We start from the raw sequence: 17,985 nt of genomic DNA on the forward strand, positions 1-17,985 counted from the left end.
GGTGGACCCAGATGTTTGCCCCCCCCCCCCCCCTCTTCTATAGGGGTGGACCCTGGCGTCCAGGGCGCTGGTGTGGGTGGACCCAGTCGTCTGGGTGCTGGTTACCCATTAACCAGTGGCGCCACCATAAAGGGACCCCCCTGGACCCCCCTGTCTCCATCCCCCGCTACAGCCATGGGGGCTCCGGTGCTGCCCCTCTTCCTCGGCCTCCTTCTGCTGCATGTGGCACCCACCTATGCCAACATGTGAGTCACTGGGACCCCCCCCCTCCCCCCCCACCTATGGGACACCCCCCCCAGCCTCAGGATCCCCTATGGGACCCCATCACCCATTGGACCCCTCTTCTTGCCACCCTCCCCCCTTTGGGATCCACCCTGGGATCCCCCATGCACCCATGGGGGATCCCCCAAACCATCGGACCCCCTCTTCTGGGACACCCTCCTACCCCACCCATGGGATACCTGCACCCTGAGATCCCCTCACCCATGGGATCCCCACCCATAGGACCCCCCTGGCTGGGACCCCAATGGCTGAGACCCTTACCCAACCAAGACCCTCTGCCCCAGATGGAACACCCATGGTGAACCCCCCCCCTCCACAGCCAGGACCCTCCACCCTAAATTGAGCCACCCTACATCCAGGACCCCCAGAACAAAGACCCCTGTGTCTGGGACCCCCCTGCCAGGGACCCCCAACCTACTGGGACCCCCCTTCCAGGGACCCCCAACTTACCAGGACCCCCCTCACCAGCACAGCCCCCCCCATATGGGAGCTCCCTTTCCAGGACAGCCCCCACCCAGGGGTGGGTGGTAGAGGGCAATGGGGGGGATATTGGGGTGCAGCAGAGGATTTGGGGTTGCTTCATGCCCATGGGGCACATCGGGGGGGGGTCTCTGGAGTGCTGTGGGGGACAGATCAGGGGGTCCCTAAGGTGCTGTGGGGACAGATTGGGGTGGGCTTCTGGGTGCTGTGAGGTCCCCAGGGTGCTGTGGAGGGGCTCTGTAACAGCTCTCCATGATGGCCGGTGTCCCCAGTGTGACGATGGTGACACCAGCGGTGCTGCGGCTGGAGACGGAGGAGCGGGTGGTGCTGGAGGCACCAGGGTTGACCACTGCCACGGAGGCCACCCTCATGGTGCAGGACTTTCCCCTCAAGCGCCACGTGCTCTACAAGGTCGGAGTGTCACTGAGCCCTGCCGAGGGCATGTTGGCCACCACCACCATCAAGGTATGTCACCACCACCACCACCCCCCCCGTCACCTCCCTACCGGTCACTGCCCCCTCCTGCCTCGGGAAGCGTGGCCCATGAGGCTCAACCCTATATGAGATGCTGGAGAATCTCCACAGAGCTGGTGGGACCTAGGGGGGGATGGCCACCATGGAGTCTTTGAGGATGGCCACCACGGGGTCTTTAGGGATGGTTGCTCTGAGGTCCTTGGGGACAGTCACCTGAGGTCCTTGGGAACAGTGACCCTGGGGTCCTTGGAGATGGTCACCTTGTGACTAGCTGATGGTCACCTGTGGGTCCATGGGAGTCGTCACCTCTGGATCTTTGGGGACAGTCACCCCAGGGTCCTTGGAGATGGTCACCCTATGATTGGAGGACGGTCACTCCTGGGTCTTTGATGATGGTCACCCTGGAGTCCCTGGGGACTGTCACCCGGCATCCTCAGCACCCTTCCCTGGGCATGGGTGCCATCTGGTGTCCCCTGCCCGGTCCCTGTGGTGCAGGTGCCACTCGGTGTCCTCTGTCACTGCAGGTGTCAGCCAAGGCACTGCCTCAGAGAACGGGGAAGCAGTTTGTCTCAGTGACGGCACAGGTGGCCAAGGTGACCCTGGAGAAGGTGCTGCTGGTGTCACTCCAGAGCGGCTACATCTTCCTGCAGACCGACAAGCCCATCTACACCCCTGGCTCCATCGGTGTGTTCTTGGGGTGCTGGGTCTCACCATGGCATGTTGGGGTGCTGGTAGCACCTTGGAATGCTGGGTGTCCCCCACAAGCACCTTGGGATCTTGGTGGCATCTTGGGGTGTTGGGTCACCTCCACAGCACCTTGGGGTGCTGGTGTGATCTTGGGGTGCTGGGGTCTAGCACCCATTCGGGGACATTGCTCTGGCATCTCCACTGGGATCCAGCACCCATTTTGGGGTCCAGCACCCATTTCTAGATGTCCCTGCACCATCCCTGCTCACCTAGTCCCCCATGTCCCCTCCCAGTGCTCTGCCGCTTCTTCGCTCTGGGCCACCTCATGGAGCCACTGCCCAAGACAGTGATTGTGGAGATCAAGGTGGGTGCCCACTGGGGACACAGGGACATGGGGACATAGCCACCCATGCCACTGTCCCCAACCACTCCATGTCCCGTCAGACACCTGATGATATCATCATCAAGCAAATGCCCGTGTCCTCACCAATGAAGACTGGCATCTTCTCCCTCAACCACAACCTGCCCGAGGTCGTCAGGTGGGTGCCACCTCCCAGGGTGGCCCGGGGACATCTGTGGCCCCAGGATTGTCCCCTCACCCTGTACCCTGCCTTTTCCAGCCTGGGGACATGGACGATAACGGCCAAATTCGAAGATTCACCAGAACAGGTCTTCAGCACCCAATTTGAAGTCAAAGAGTATGGTAAGGTGGGGTGGGGGTCCCCAGGCACCTGGGTCCCTTGTGCCTGTCCTGGATGCCTGGGTCCATTGGGTGTCCACCCCACAGTGCTGCCAAGCTTTGAGGTGGTCCTGGAGCCAGAGGAGAAGTTCCTCTACATTGACCAGAAGGAGGATTTCCGAGTGTCCATCACAGCCAGGTGCGATGGGGACCCCAAAACTGCTCATTTTGGGGGTCAAACCCCCTTGGGTGATGGTGTAGGGTGATATTCCTGCTCTGCTCCTGTGCAAAGTCCCCAGGGATGAGGGGGCGGCATGGGTGCAAGGTGACAGGCTTGAGGGTGATGGGGATGTGGGGAAATGGGATGATGAGAACAGGGGGTGAGGAGGACTCGGGGTGATGGTGATGGAAGTGGCAGGGCTTGGTGGGATGACGGGGACATGGGCACGTGGAGGGACAGGGTGATGAGGACGTGGGGCAATGGCGTGACAGTTGCATGACAAGAGGATGTAGGGATGTGGGGTGACAGTGATGTGGATGGGATGGGGACAGGAGGACAGGGTTTGACGGTGACAGTGGTGGCTTGTCCACAGGTACCTGTATGGGAAGCGCCTGCAGGGGACAGCCTTTGTCCTCTTCGGTGTTATGGTGGACGATGAGAAGAGGAGCATCCCCCAGTCCCTGCAGCGTGTCAAGGTGACCCTGTCCTTGTCCCTGTCCCCATCCCTTGTCCCTGTTCCAGTCCCCCGTTGAGCTACGTCCCTTCCTGAACTCTGTCATCCCCATCCTCATCCCTGTCTCATACTGAGCTCTGCCATCCCCTGTCCCCATTCCCATTCCTGTCCCCTTCCTGGTCCCCATGGCTGTCCCCTGTCCCACTAACTCCATGCCACAGGTGAGCGATGGGGACGGGGAAGCCGTGCTGTCCATGGCCACGCTGCGGCAGCGATTCGCCAACCCCCAGGAGCTGGTGGGACATTCACTCTACGTCTCCGTCACCGTACTCACGGAGTCAGGTGTGCAGGGGGATTGCAGGGGACACAGGCGACTTGGAGGGACAGGGACAGCAGGGATGCGTGAGGCCATGGGCTGTATGTTGCTGTCACAGTTTTCAACAATTTGGGTGGGTGGGGGACACCTGGGGACATGTGGGGATATAGGGGGATGGGGACAGCAGTGACGCATGGGGCTGGGCACATCTGGGGTTGGGGACATGGGGTTGGGGACTGCAAGGATGGGGACGCCTGGGGCCACCCAAGGTCAGACAGGGCTGTCCCTGGGGGGGACTGGACGCTGGTGCCGGGTGACATGGCTGTTCTCATGGCCACTGCAGGCAGTGACATGGTGGAGGCACAGCGCAGTGGCATCCGCATCGTGACATCCCCGTACACCATCCACTTCACCCACACCCCCAAGTACTTCAAGCCAGGGATGCCCTTCGATCTGACGGTAATGGCATCTGGGGACGGGGATGGGGATGGCGGTGGCATTGGCCTAGGACCCCCATGGTACCAGGGTCCCCAGCATCGCGATGGGGACGGGGCAAGCCTGGGGGTTTGTGGGTGGAGGAGACTCGGGGACCAGGGTCTGTCCCCGTGTCACATCACTGTGACACCTGGAGAGGGCCTCAGGACTGTGGTCTGTCCCTGTGTCACCTGGATGGCACCAGGTGACATGTGCCTCGTGCCATGTCCCCATGTAATGTCCTCACATCACATCACATCCCGTGCAGGTCTATGTCACTAACCCAGATGAGTCCCCGGCTGCACGTGTCGCCGTCAAGGCTGATGGCTTCCAGGGTCTTGTCTCCACCCAGCGTGATGGCACAGCCAAGCTGGTCCTCAACATGCCGGCCAACAGGGATGCCGTCCCCATCACTGTGAGTGGTGATAGGTACTAGGGTGGCCTTGGGACTGGGGCGGCCAAGGTGGCTGGGGACAGGGGTGGGTGAAGTGACCTGGGGATTGGGGAGACAACCAAGGTGGCTGTGGTGTCCAGAGCGGCCAAGGGTCAGGGCCACCCCAGTCACCACTGACCAAGGACCAGGATGGCTGTGGTGATCAAGATGTCCAGAGTGACAAAGGACCACAGCCATCCTGGTCACCATTGATCAAGGAGCAGGATGACTGGTGTCAGGGCAACCATGGTGGCCAACACAATTGGGTTGACCAAGATGTCTAGGGTGATCAAGGACCAGGATGGCCAGTGTCATGAGACTGGCAGAGATGTCCATAGTGGCCAAGTTGTCCATGGTGGCCTGCAGCCAGGGTCAGCATGGTTCACCAGTGACCAAGAACCAGGATGGCCAAGGGCAAGAGGATGGGAGTGGCAAAGATGTTCAGGGTAGCCAAGGGCCAAGAGGGCCAATGTCAGGGAGACCAAGGTGGTTGAGTTGACCAGAGTGGCCAAGACATCCAGGGTAGCAGAGATGATCAGGTTGACCAAGGAGATGATCACCATTGTCCGAGGACCAGGGCCTGAGGGGTCAGGGAGACCAGGACAGCCAAGACCTCTGCGGTGGCCAAGACCTCCATGCTGACCCCTGCCCAGGTCCACGCCTCTCCTTGTTGACCAAATGCCACTGTGTCCCCTGTGTTGCAGGTGCGGACGAATCAGCCGGGGCTGCCTCCCGACCGCCAGGCCTCGCGGCAGATGACTGCCGAAGCTTACCGCAGCCAGGGTAATTCTGGCAACTACCTCCACCTGGCAGTGGGGGCCACCGAGCTGCAGCCTGGTGACAACCTTGCCGTGAACTTCCACCTCAAGAGCAACAACAACGCTGCCCGTGACTCCGTCTCGCACTTCACCTACCTGGTGAGCGTCCTTGGCCTCTGCCAACCAACTGCCCCCCATCTTGTGGACCTAGGCGTCCAGATGCCCGCCAACCCTGCCTTTCCTTGCCTGCCACAGATCATGAGCAAGGGACGCATTGTCCACGTGGGGCGACAGCGGCATGAGGCGGGCCAGAGCCTGGTTACCATGTCGTTGCCAGTGACAGCCGAGCTCATCCCCTCCTTCCGCATCGTGGCCTACTACTTTGTGTTGCCCAATGAGATTGTTGCTGACTCCATCTGGGTTGATGTCAAGGACACTTGCATGGGCACCGTGAGTGTGTCCCCGCTTTTCCAGGGGTCGGGGGGGACGGACCTTGGGGGCATTGGCTAGGCCTTGGTGGTGGCTTGAATGACCCTTGAGGTGGCACTTGAGGGGCTCGAGGGGCCCTTGGAAGGGCTTAGGTGGTCCTTTAGGGGCTTGGGGGGCCCATGATGGGGACTGGGTGTCACTTAGGTGGTTTGGATGGTCCATGAGGGGCTTGGGCATCTCACGGGGGGTCTTGGGTGGCCCACTGATGGTCCAGGTGGTCCATGGTAGACACAGCCATCAGCTACCCCTGGAGGACTCCAACACCCTGTGGGGTTGGGGTACCCCTATGGGGCAGCTCCTGGGGTGTGGTGAAGGATTTTTGGGGGCATACCGTGGACATGACCCCCACCCCCCACCCCATGTGCCTGGCAGCTGGTGGTGAAGGGAGCAACGGAGGCTGATAACCGGGTGCATGAACCAGGGACACCCATGCGGCTGCGCATCGAGGGTGACCACAAAGCCCACGTGGGGTTGGTGGCCGTGGACAAGGGCGTCTTTGTCCTCAGCAAGAAGAACAAGCTCACCCAGTCCAAGGTGGGTGCCCAGTCCCCATCCCCACTGTCCCCGGGTGGCAGCAGTGGCTGCCATGGCTGTCCCCTGTTGGCCACAGGTTTGGGACACAGTGGAGAAGAGTGACATCGGCTGCACCCCAGGCAGTGGGAGGGACAACGTGGGTGTCTTTGCTGACGCTGGCCTCAGCCTGGTCACCAGCACGAAGATAGCCACGCCACAGCGAGCGGGTAGGGGAACACGCTGGGGACTGGGACAGCCTGGTGTGGCACCTTGGGGATGGGGATGTGGCACTTCAAGGATGGGGGAGTGTGACACCTCAGGGATGGGGGATGTGTCCCCTGAGCTTTGGGATGTGACAACTGATGTCAAGGGGTCGTGACACTTGGGTTTGGGGCTGTGACACTGTGGGGTCCTGACCTGTGTCCTTGCTGTCCCTAGAGGTCCAGTGTTCCCAGCCTGCGAAACGCAAGCGCCGCTCCCTGCAGCTCATCGAGTACAAAGGCACCAAGAGTAGGTGGCACTGGGATTGCCCCATGTCCCCAAGAACACCGGAATGTCCTGTGCCCCTGGGGACACCAGATTGTCCCATGTCCCTGAAGATGCCAAAGTGTCCCATGTCCCCAAGGGACACCAGAGCATCCCATGTCCCATTCAGCACTGGTGTCCCATGTCCCCAAGGGATACCAGAGCATCCCATGTCCCAATCAATACCAGTGTCCCGTGTCCCTGAGGGACATCAGAGTGTCCCATGCCCCTGGTGATACCACAGCATCTCGTATCCCAAAGGACACCAGAGTGTCCCGTGTCCCTGACAGCCCTCGGGCCGGGGACTTTGGGACTGGGTGCCAGTCATGTGCTTCGGTGCTGGCAGTGGCTGAGTACACGGACAAGATGCTGCGCAAGTGTTGTGAAGACGGCATGAAGGAAAACCCCATGGGTCACAGCTGCGAGCAGCGAACCAACTACATCCAGGATGGAGAAGCCTGCATCCGGGCCTTCCTCGACTGCTGCAACTACATCAAGGGCATCCGTGACCAGAAGCAGCGCGAGCTCCACCTTGAGCTGGCTCGAAGCAAGTGCTGGGCAATGGTGGGGTGATGGTGGGGTTGGTGCTTGGGCGAAGCTTGGGAGAAGCTTAATTGAAGCTTGAGCGAAGGTCAGGTGAACCTCGGGCGTTGCTTGTGCTATCCGTGGGCAATACTTGGATGAATTTTGGGAGAGAGTTGGGTGGTGCCTAGACGATGCTTGGCCAAAACAAGGGTGATGCTGGGGTGATAGCGGCTCCGCCCAGGGGCTGGGGCCCTGAGGCCATGGTCAAGAGGGATGCTGCCACCCCCAGGCGAGGCGGACGATAGCTTCTTGTCTGACGAGGACATCACTTCACGGAGCCTCTTCCCGGAGAGCTGGCTGTGGCAGGTGGAGCCGCTGATGGAGCAGCCCAATGAGCTGGGGTGAGCCCTGTGTCCTTGTCCCACTACCCCTCCACCCCATGGCTCAACCTGGGAATCATTACCTTTTCCTTGTCCAGCCCTGGACACTGCCTTGCCCAGTCTGGAGACCAGCTGTGGTCCCCCCCAAGTCTAGACCAGGGCCACTTTGACCCCCTGGTGCTGCGTCGGGACCAGCTGTGACACCCTGGTCTAGCTTAGGGGCCATCTACAACACCCTGGGCTAGCTTGGGGACCAGCTATGACCCCTGGTGCTCCAGCTTGTCCTAGTTATACCTCCCTAGCCTGGCTTGGGGCTGGCTCTGACCCCTTGGTCGTTCCTGTGCTCTCCAGAATCTCCACGAAGACTCTCCCTGTGTACCTGAAGGACTCCATCACCACGTGGGAGGTCCTGGCCGTCAGCCTCTCACAGACCAAGGGTATGTGATGGAGTAGGAAGGTGTCCCTGGGGATCCAAGGAATTCCCCCATACCTTGGGGGTGGTCCCTGGGACTTGAAGAGTCCCCTAAAGCCTGGTAGGTTTCCTTGGGGTTTGAGGGATCTCCAAAATCTTAGAGGGGTGCATAGCACTGGACAGGTGTCCCAAACTTTGGGGAAATCCCCCAAAGCTTGGTGGCAGTGCTTGGGACTTGAGGGATCTCCTAAGCCTTGGGAGGACTCCATGGGACTTGAAGGATCTCAGAAAGCCTTGGGGATGTCCCTGGGACGTGAGGGGCCCAGCAAGCCCCTAAGCCTGAACCTGGTGTCCCTGGGGGTCACCTCTCAGGTCTGTGCGTGGCTGACCCCTATGAGATCACGGTGATGAAGGAGTTCTTCATCGACCTGCGCCTGCCCTACTCCGTGGTGAGGAACGAGCAGGTGGAGATCCGTGCCATCCTCTACAACTACTGGACGGACGAAATCACGGTTGGCAGGGGACCCACGCCCGGGCTTTTGGGGGGTTCTGTGGCCACCTGAACCCCACAGCCTGAACGTCTCTGTGCCCTGCAGGTGCGCGTGGAGCTAATGCATAACCCGGCCCTGTGCAGCGCCTCCACCTCCAAGACGCGCTACCAGCAGATCGTCCGCCTGAAAGCCCAGTCATCGTGGGCCGTGCCCTTCGTCATCGTGCCCTTGCAGCTGGGGCTGCATGATGTCGAGGTGAAGGCAGCCGTTCGGGGCAAGTTCGTGGCTGATGGTGTCAAGAAGAAGCTCAAAGTTGTGGTGAGTGGCCACCGCTGCTCATGGCTTCTCTACCACGTGGTGCCACCTCCATCCCTGAGATGTCACCGGCATGGTAACCCTGTGACATCCGTGTCTCCACTTTCATCCTGGTGTTAGTACCCAGGGGTGAAGGATCCTCCCCCCAGGATTCTCAAGTGGGGTCTCCTGGGGTTCTCCCAGTTTGTCCCATGACCTGGGGGTGCTGGTTTCCTGGACAACCCAGAAAGGCTGGCGAGGGAGGTCCAAAACCAGCCCAACCTTTAGCATTGGACTCTCATCTCTGCAGCCCGAAGGGATGAGGTTGGAGAAGACGGTGAAGATAGTTGAGCTGGACCCGAAGGCGAAGGGAATCAGTGAGTGGCCCTGGCTGCTCTTGGGGATGTCTCAGCCGCATGGAGATGTCCCACTGAGGGAAGGATCTGGGGCATCTCAGGGGACAAGGGAAATCCCACTGTGGGTCTGGGACATCTTGGCGGGGTGAAGGATGGACCAGCAAGGGTAGGACCGGGGCATCCTTGGGGATAAGGGACATCCTACTATGGAGCTGGGGCATCTCAAGGGAGGAGGGACATCCTGATATGGCTCTGGAGCATCCCGAGGGACAAGGGACATTCTGCTGCATGTGTGGGGCAGGGCTGGGTCACCTCAGGGTGGAGGGGGACGTGAAGGATTTGGGGTCACCCATCTCCCTCCTGGCCTCCCTGCCCTGCAGATGGTGTACAGGAAGAGAAGGTGAAGGCAGGAAACCTCTCTGACATTGTCCCCAACACTGAGTCGGAGACCAAAGTCAGCATCCAAGGTGAGAGCAGGGGAAGGGACACACGTGGGGAGAAGCTGGGTGGGGGTGGGACACTCCTGGCTTGACGTCTCCCATTCTTCTGGGCCAGGCAACCCTGTGTCCATCATGGTGGAGAAAGCCATCGACGGGGAGAAGCTGAAGCACCTCATCGTGACGCCTGCGGGCTGTGGGGAGCAGAACATGATCGGGTTGACACCCACTGTCATTGCCACCCACTACCTGGACAGCACGTTGCAGTGGGAAAGCCTTGGTCTTCAGCGCCGCACTGAGGCCATTGACTTGATTAGAAAGGGTAGGAGCATCCCCCAAAGGGTGGGAGCATCCCCCAGTTTCCTCTCCTGGGGGAGAAAAATGTCGCCAAAAGGTGCGGAAGCAACTTGCACCTTTGAAGAAGACAAGGGTTGGGTGCTACCAGTTTGCAGATTTCTAGAGCTACTGGTTTGCACTGGAATGTGCTGCGGAGCGGGTTGGTGGCCTGAAGCTACCTCAGCTTGGCTGGGTGCTCCTTGTGTTGGCCAACCACCATCTCCTCGCCAGGTTACACCCAACAACTTGCTTTCCGGAAACCCGACAACTCCTATGCCGCCTTCAAGGACCGCCCATCAAGCACCTGGTGAGGGTCACATTGCCACCACCATGTATGTCTGGGTGGCAGGGTTGGACATGACGCTAAGGTCCTCCTGCCCCCAGGTTGACAGCCTACGTGGCCAAAGTCTTTGCCATGGCCATCAAGCTGGTAGACATTGACCCCGAGGTGATTTGTGGTGCCGTGAAATGGCTCATCCTGGAGAAGCAGAAGCCGGATGGGATTTTCCAAGAAGACGCTCCTGTCATCCATAAGGAGATGGTGGTATGGGGGGATCCAAACCCTGTCCCTGCTGATGGCCAAGGCCCTGTTGGCTCTTTTGGAATGAGCTGTGGGGAAAGGACTATCTTGGGTGGACAGAGCTTGCTGTGAAAACCACGATCCTGAGGTTTTTTTCCCCTCCGTTTTGTTATGCAGGGTGGCTACCAGGGTGCTGAGCCCGAGGTGTCACTGACAGCCTTTGTACTCATTGCGCTGCAAGAGTCCCGGGAGGTCTGCAAGGACCATGTCAATGTGAGTGGCCCAGTCCTCAACCCCACATGGGGAGAGGGGGTACAACTGGCACCCGTCATGTAGAAGGACAGTGCTTCAAGATGAGGTGCCCTACCCTTATAGCAGCCACCTGAGAATCCAAACTTACCATCCTTTCTACCCAGAGCTTGGATGGGAGCATCACCAAAGCCTCTGAATACCTCGCCCGGAGGTACCAGTGGCTGACCCGACCCTACACGGTGGCACTGACCTCCTATGCCTTGGCCCTGACAGGGAAACTCAAAAGCGAGAAAGTTCTCATGAAGTTTGCCAAAGGTGACGTCTCACCAGGGGGGACAAAACTGGGGGGATGGGGGAGGTAATTATGGGTTACCTGATGGGGGGAGAAATCATCCCGAGAGGGTGCTGAGGGACCCGTGTCACTCCAGAGGGCAAACGCTGGGAGGAACGCAACGCCCGTACCTACAACATCGAGGGGACATCCTATGCGTTGTTGGCCTTGCTGCAAATGGAGAAGCCGGAGCTGACAGGGCCGGTGGCCCGCTGGCTTGCTCAGCAGAACTACTTTGGTGGTGGCTACGGATCCACTCAGGTGGGCTACGGACCCCCCTGGCACCCATAGGTGCGGTCCTGGCACCTTCTGCCATGGGGAAGGGGGACAGGGAGATAGGGGTTGGGGGCTGTGTTGGGGGTCAAGGGGTCACCGTGTGGCCCTGGGGACTCCAGGGACATGGCATGTCTCCTGGGGGACACCTCTGGTCCCATGGGACCCCTCAGGGCTTGGGGGTCACCTCAGGGCCCTTGGGACGCCCAGGGACATGGCATGTCCTTGGGGAACACCCCTGGCCCCACAGGATCTAAAGGGCTTTGTAAAACCCAAAAGGTCTGTCCCTGGGGCACACTCTAGTCCCTGGGGACACCTCCAGATGCTGGGGACCCTCAGGGACACATCCTGTCCCTGGGGGACACCTCTGCTCCATAAGACCCCCAAGGTTATGTTCTAGGTGATATCGGGTGGCCCCAGGATATGGGGTCACCCTGGGCTCAGGGCCACCCAGGGGACTTTGGGGATGCTCCAGATGGTGTCCCCAAGCCCTGGTGACACAGATGTCCCTGCAGGCCACCATCCTGGTATTCCAAGCGTTGGCCCACTATGAAGTGGCAACTCCGCGGCAGCTCGACCTCAACCTCGATGTGTCGGTGCTGCTGCCACGCCGTGCCAGCGCCATCACCTACCGCATCGAGAACCGCAACGCCCTGGTGGCACGCTCCGCTGAGGTACCGGCACCCTCGTCACTGTTGTCACTGTCGCCATCAGGATGATGGGGATGCAGCACTGCTCGCCCTGCTTTTGCTGTCCACGGGATGTCCCTGTCCCTTCTGTGTCTCTTCATGTCCCAGGACAATCCTGTCCCCTCGCTATGGCCTCAGGTGTCCCTGTCCCTTCCATGTTCCCTCCACATCCTGTCCCCTCTGCATCCTTCCAAGGCTTGGGAAGTCCCTGCCATGTCCTTCCATGTCCCAGGCTGATCTTGTCCCTTCCCTTGCTGTGACCTGGAATGTCCCTGTTCCCTTCATGTCCCTCCATGCCCTCTGATTTCCTTGTGCCCTCCATATCCTTCAATGTCCCTGTCCCCTTTCTGTCTTGCAGTGCTGTTGTCCCCACCTTGTCCTGGGATGTCCTTGTCCCTTCTACACCCCTCCATGTTCCCACATGCCTCCATTGCCCAGGATGCTCCATTCCTTCCGTGTCCCTCCCAGGGGATGTCCCTGTCCCTCCCCAGCGTCCCCTCTTCTTGCAGACCAAGTTCAACGAGGACTTCACGGTGAAAGCTGAGGGCACGGGCAAGGGGACAATGACAGTGGTGACCATCTACAATGCCAAGGTCCCCGACAAGGACAACAAGTGTGACAATTTCGACCTGCAGGTGCAGGTGGAGGATGTGAACAGAGGTGAGTCCCCCACATGTCCCCCCCATGCCCTTACTATGTCCATCTGTATCCCTCCCCATGTCCTCGATGAGTACCCTCCATGGCACCCCATGTCCCCTTCGATGCCCCCAATGTCCCCTCATTGTCCCCATGTCCCCCCACAGGCAAGGAACAGGATGGCGTCCTCCGCTCCATCAAGATCACCATCTGCACCAGGTAGGACAGGCTGGGGACGTTGGGGACATCAGGGACGTTGGAGATAGGAAGAGAAATGGGGATACTGGGGACATCAGGGAAAAGGATGGGGACGTTGGGGACAAACAGGGCTCAGCCCCACCTTGTCCCAGAGGGATCCTTGGGAACAGCGACATCAGGGATGGGGATGCTGGGGACAATAAGGCAGTTGGGGACAGGCGGGTGGCCTCAGCCCTGTCTCCACAGGTACCTGGACAACGTGGATGCCACCATGTCCATTCTTGACGTCACCATGCTCACAGGCTTCTCACCTGACCTCCAGGACCTGAAGAGGGTGAGTGCGGGGACATGGGGACACACGGTGGGACTTGGCAAAGACACAGGACCTTGCATCTTTGTGCCATCGTGTCTCACCATGTCTCCACATCTCCCTAACCCCCATGTGTCCCCCCATGTCCTTGTGTCCCCGTATTCCCCTGACCCACTGCATCCCTGTGTCCCTGCCTTTCCCTCCGTGGCTGTGTCCCCCCATGTCCCCTGGTGTCACTGTCCCCGCATCCCCATGTCCCCCTGTGTCCCCAAATCTCTGCAAGTCCCCCGCATCTTGCCATGGCCATGTGTCCCTGCGCGTCCCACGTGGCCAGCATCACCGTGTCCCTGTGTGCCCGTACATCCCTGTATCCTGATGTGGTTGCGTGTCCCCACGTGTCCCTGCGTGTCCTGCATGCCCAGTGTCACTGTGTCCCTGTCACCAGCTCACAGATGGGGTGGACAGGTACATCTCCAAGTTTGAGATTGACCAAGCACAGTCGGACCGCAGCAACCTCGTCATCTACCTCGACAAGGTAGGGATGTGGGGGGCATGGGGACAGGGACAAGATGGGGCAGGGATGGGGACATGATAGGACAGGAACAAGATGGGACGGGGATGGGGACATGATGGGACAGGGATGGAACAGGGAGAGGGACAACGATGGGCAGAGGATGGAGTTGGGGACATGGGCAGGGACAGGATGGGGACGGGGATGAGGATGAAGCTGGGGACACGGGTGGGGACAGGACTGGGACCAGGGGTGGGGATGCAGGTGGCGTTGGGGACATGCATAGGGACTGGAACAGGGACAGAGATGGGAATGAAGTTGGGGACATGGATGGGGGCAGAGGTGGGGACAAGAAAAGGGTCCCAGGGTTGGGGGACGAGGACAGAGACGGGTCCAGGTCATGGATAGGGACAGCATGGGGACATGGCCGGAGACAGGGCCATGCTGGGGGTTGGGACGCTGACTCCCAGCCTGGCTGACTGCCATCCCCATGTCCCTGTGTCCCCGTGCGCAGATCTCGCACAAGGCCGAGGAGTGTTTCTCCTTCAGGGCCCACCAGCGATTCCAGGTGGGCTTGATCCAGCCCGCGGCCGTCACCGTCTACAGCTACTACAAGATCGGTGCGCCCCGTGTCCCCTTGTGTCACCCTCAGGTCCCCTCCACCCCCGCACTCTCCTCTCTGCCGCCCCTGCTTCCACAAAGTCTCACCCGTGTCCTCCCTCTGTGTCCCCTCCTGTCCCGTTGTCCTACCTTGTCCCTGCTGATCTTCTCCCCATGCTTGTGTCCCCATGTCCCCCTAGGTCCCCTTGCATCCCCTGCTGACCCTCTCCCTCCACATGTCACCGCTCTGTCCCCATGTCTCCCACTGGTCCTTTCCCCTTGTGTCCGCCCCCAACCTCGTGTCCCCCTCATGTCCCTGTGTCCCTGCAGATGACCGCTGTACCCGTTTCTACCATCCGGACAAGAACGGCGGGCAACTGAGCAAGATCTGCTACGGGGACGTGTGCCGCTGCGCCGAAGGTGACATGGGGACACAGGGACGTGGGGACAGACTGGGTCAACACGCCTACCGTGATGGGACCCATCATGGCCATGACGGGACCCATGATTGCCGTGATGGGATGTGTCATGGCCGTGATGGGACGTGTTATTGACAAGATGAGCTGTGTCATGACTGTGATGGAGACATGTCCCTGCCATGATGGGACATGTTGCTACCACAATAGACTTTGTCATGGCCGTGTCCCCGTGTCCCTGCAGAAAACTGCTTCGTACAGCACAAGCAAGACGTCCCGATCACCGTCAACCAACGCATTAAGCGCGCCTGCGAGCCGGGAGTTGACTACGGTGGGACATGGGGATTTAGAGGGACATGAGGAGGAAGGGGGGAGGACAGAGGGGCCCCCCACATGCGGAGGGGCCACCCTGGAGTGAGGGTGCTGTACAGGGGTGGGGGTGACATAGTGATCTCCCCCTCTCCAGTGTACAAAGTGAAGCTGATGGCAATGGAGCAGTCGCCGACCCATGACAACTACATCATGACCATTCTCTCTGTCATCAAGATGGGTACGAGCACCCCGGGGGTAGGGGACAAAGCCACCCTGAGGGATGTGGTGGGGGTCATCTAGGGATGGGGACAGCCAAGGGGAGGGACACCCAGGTGGGTTGGTGTCACTAGGGTGGCTTGGTGGCCCCCGGGTGGGTTGGCATCAACCAGCGGTGCTGGGGACACCCAAATGGATTGGTGTCACCCAAGGGTGCTGGGGAGAGCTGGAGGGAACTGGTGTTGCCCGTGGCTGATGACCACCAGTGGGGTGGTGCCACCAAGGATGCCAGCAGCTCCCTGGAGATTGTGAGTCCCCACTGCGGGACGGGGGTGTCCCTGTTGTGTTGGGGTGGAGGTGACCTGTCACCTGTGTGTCCTCTCTTGGGACAGGCACTGACGAGGACCCAGCAGGAAGCAACCGGACCTTCGTGAGCCACTGGCAGTGCCGAGACACTCTGAGGCTCCAGATCGGCCAGGACTACCTGCTCTGGGGGCTGGCAACCGACTTGTGGGCCACCGGCAGCCGGTAGGGACATGGGGACACGTGTGGGGACATGGATGGGGCCGCATCTGTGGGGACATGGGAACACAGGAACACGAGACGTGGGACGTTAGGGACTTGAGTAAATGGGACATGGGGACACAGACACACATGGACAAGGTGACACTGACACCTGAGTCCACAGGCGCATCCCCCCCCAAGCCCAAGATTCTCCAGCATCTTGTACAGGGTTGTGCATCCCGTTGTCCATCCCTGTGTGTCATCCCCCCCCTCAGGGTGCCGCCCCCTTCTGACCCATGTCCCCTCTGTCCCCTCGCTGTCTCCAGCTTCTCCTACCTCATCGGCAAGGACACGTGGCTGGAGGCATGGCCCTCGGAGGTGGCATGCCAGGAGGCCGACCTGCAACCCATCTGCCAGGACTTTGTTGAGTTCGCCGAGGCCATGACCATGTTTGGGTGTCCATCCTGAGCGCGTACCCCCCACCCATGGGTGCCCGCCCCCTCCCCCCTCCCCCCGCTGCTCCCTGTTGCCCCCTCTTTTTTTTTTGGGGGGTTAAAAAAAGTCCTTTCTGATAGCCTGGCTCTGGATCTGCATGGTGAGGGTGTCAGGGGGATGTGGGGACGCTGTAGGGGACAAGGGGTCATGGGGACATCATAGGAGCCATGGGGACTTTGTAGGGGAGAACAGGATTGGAGGGACTCCATAGGAGATGATGGGGTCTTGGGGACACCACAGGGGCGATGGGGACTCTGTAGAGGATGACGGATCTATGGGGATCCTGTAAGGGATGATGGGATCATGGGGACCCTGTAGGGGACAATGGGGTCATGAAGACTCTGTAGGGGACAACAGAGTTGTGGGGACTCCATAGGGGCCACGGAGACTCTGTAGGTGACAACTGAGTTGTGAGGACCCCATAGAGGACGCGGGGACTCCGTAGGGAATGATGGTGTGAGGACCCTGTAAGGAATGACAAAGCCGTGGGGACACCATAGGGGACAGCGGGGCTGTGGAGACTTCATAGGTGTCACGGGGACTTCATAGGGGACAACAGGATCGTTTGGGCTCTACGGGGGACATGGGTACTCCATAGGGGACAACAGGGTCCTGGAGCTACCGTGGGGGATGCGGGGACTCCGTAGGGAACGACGAGATTGTGGGCACCCTGTAGGGGACAACAGGGTTGGGAAAACTCCGTAAGGAACCACAGGATTATGGGGAATGATGTGGTTGTGGGGGTTCCATCGATGACCACGCACTCTTGGGAACTCCATAGGGGACCGTGGGGGCAAGAGGCCGTGTGGGGCCGTATAGGCCTCTCTGCGACCATATGGGCACCTATGGGACTGTATGGGGCCATACGGGGGGCTGGATGAGACCCTCAGGGTTCGGTCCACGGCGCTCGCTGCGCGGTGCAGCGCCCGGCGTTGCATGCCCCTTGGCACGTAGTACTTGGTGCGCGGTGCTGCACGGTTCCCACGGCCTGAACCTCGCTGCAGGCTGCTGCAGGAAACTCGGCGCGCGGCCTCGCCGCGTGGTGCTGCTCGCCGCACGGTGCTGCTCGGCGTGCAGCCCTCGGCGCTGCACGACACTTGGTGCACGGCTCTCGGCGCGCAGCGCCGGACACCTCTCGGTGCTCAGTCCTCGGCGCACGGTGCCGCGCGCCACTCGGTGCACGGTGCCGCGCAAGCCTTGGTGCACGGTGCGGCACGCCTCGCGGTGCTGCGTGGCATTTGGTGCACGGTGCAGCGCGGTGCTGGGTGCAGGGTGCTGCTGGGCACCCGGTGCTCAGCACCCGGTCGTGGTAGGCAGGGTGCCGCAGCCGGTGGTTTCCTGCCTTCCCAGCAGGGCCTCGCACGGGCGGCATTTTCCGGTGACTTATCTGGCGTCCGCAGCCGGAGCAGCCCCGGGCACGGCGGTGCACACGCGTGGGGCGCGCACGTGGGCGCACACGTGGGTGCAAACGTGTGGGCGCACGCCTAAGCGGGGCCGCGTGCCTCCCTGCGGCCGCAAACGGGTGCGCACAGGCGTGGAGCAGGGGAGCACGAGCGCTCGCACAAGCGTGTGCGCACAGCGCTGGTAGCACCAGCACGCGTGCACGCGTGCGTGGTGCAAGCGTGCGACGGCACAAGCGTGCGTTAGCACGCGTTTGCGCGCTAGCACGAGCGTGTGTGCGCAAGTGTATTCGTGCACGGTGCAAGC

At 60.6% G+C, this 17,985-nt stretch overlaps 1 protein-coding gene across 1 annotated transcript; it reads left to right on the top strand.

The window, feature by feature from the left end:
- Window positions 1–145: 145 nt before the first annotated feature.
- On the top strand, window positions 146–16,357 carry C3 (complement C3). Its single transcript, XM_049811165.1, has 40 exons — window positions 146–245; window positions 1,035–1,227; window positions 1,761–1,920; window positions 2,217–2,287; window positions 2,368–2,462; window positions 2,544–2,626; window positions 2,711–2,801; window positions 3,196–3,298; window positions 3,498–3,618; window positions 3,936–4,051; window positions 4,335–4,481; window positions 5,204–5,416; window positions 5,513–5,707; window positions 6,119–6,280; window positions 6,357–6,486; window positions 6,698–6,769; window positions 7,131–7,331; window positions 7,599–7,710; window positions 8,041–8,126; window positions 8,474–8,613; window positions 8,698–8,910; window positions 9,197–9,263; window positions 9,623–9,709; window positions 9,798–10,001; window positions 10,247–10,322; window positions 10,400–10,559; window positions 10,713–10,808; window positions 10,952–11,102; window positions 11,216–11,379; window positions 11,907–12,065; window positions 12,590–12,740; window positions 12,884–12,935; window positions 13,161–13,248; window positions 13,670–13,759; window positions 14,250–14,355; window positions 14,666–14,755; window positions 14,996–15,082; window positions 15,218–15,301; window positions 15,672–15,807; window positions 16,110–16,357. The coding sequence occupies exons 1-40, from the start codon at window positions 175–177 to the stop codon at window positions 16,249–16,251; spliced, it is 4,965 nt and encodes a 1,654-aa protein (XP_049667122.1). The 5' UTR covers window positions 146–174; the 3' UTR covers window positions 16,252–16,357.
- The last annotated feature ends 1,628 nt before the right edge of the window (window positions 16,358–17,985 follow it).

Source organism: Accipiter gentilis, chromosome 9, assembly GCF_929443795.1.
Source record: "Accipiter gentilis chromosome 9, bAccGen1.1, whole genome shotgun sequence".
Lineage (NCBI taxonomy): Eukaryota > Metazoa > Chordata > Aves > Accipitriformes > Accipitridae > Astur > Astur gentilis.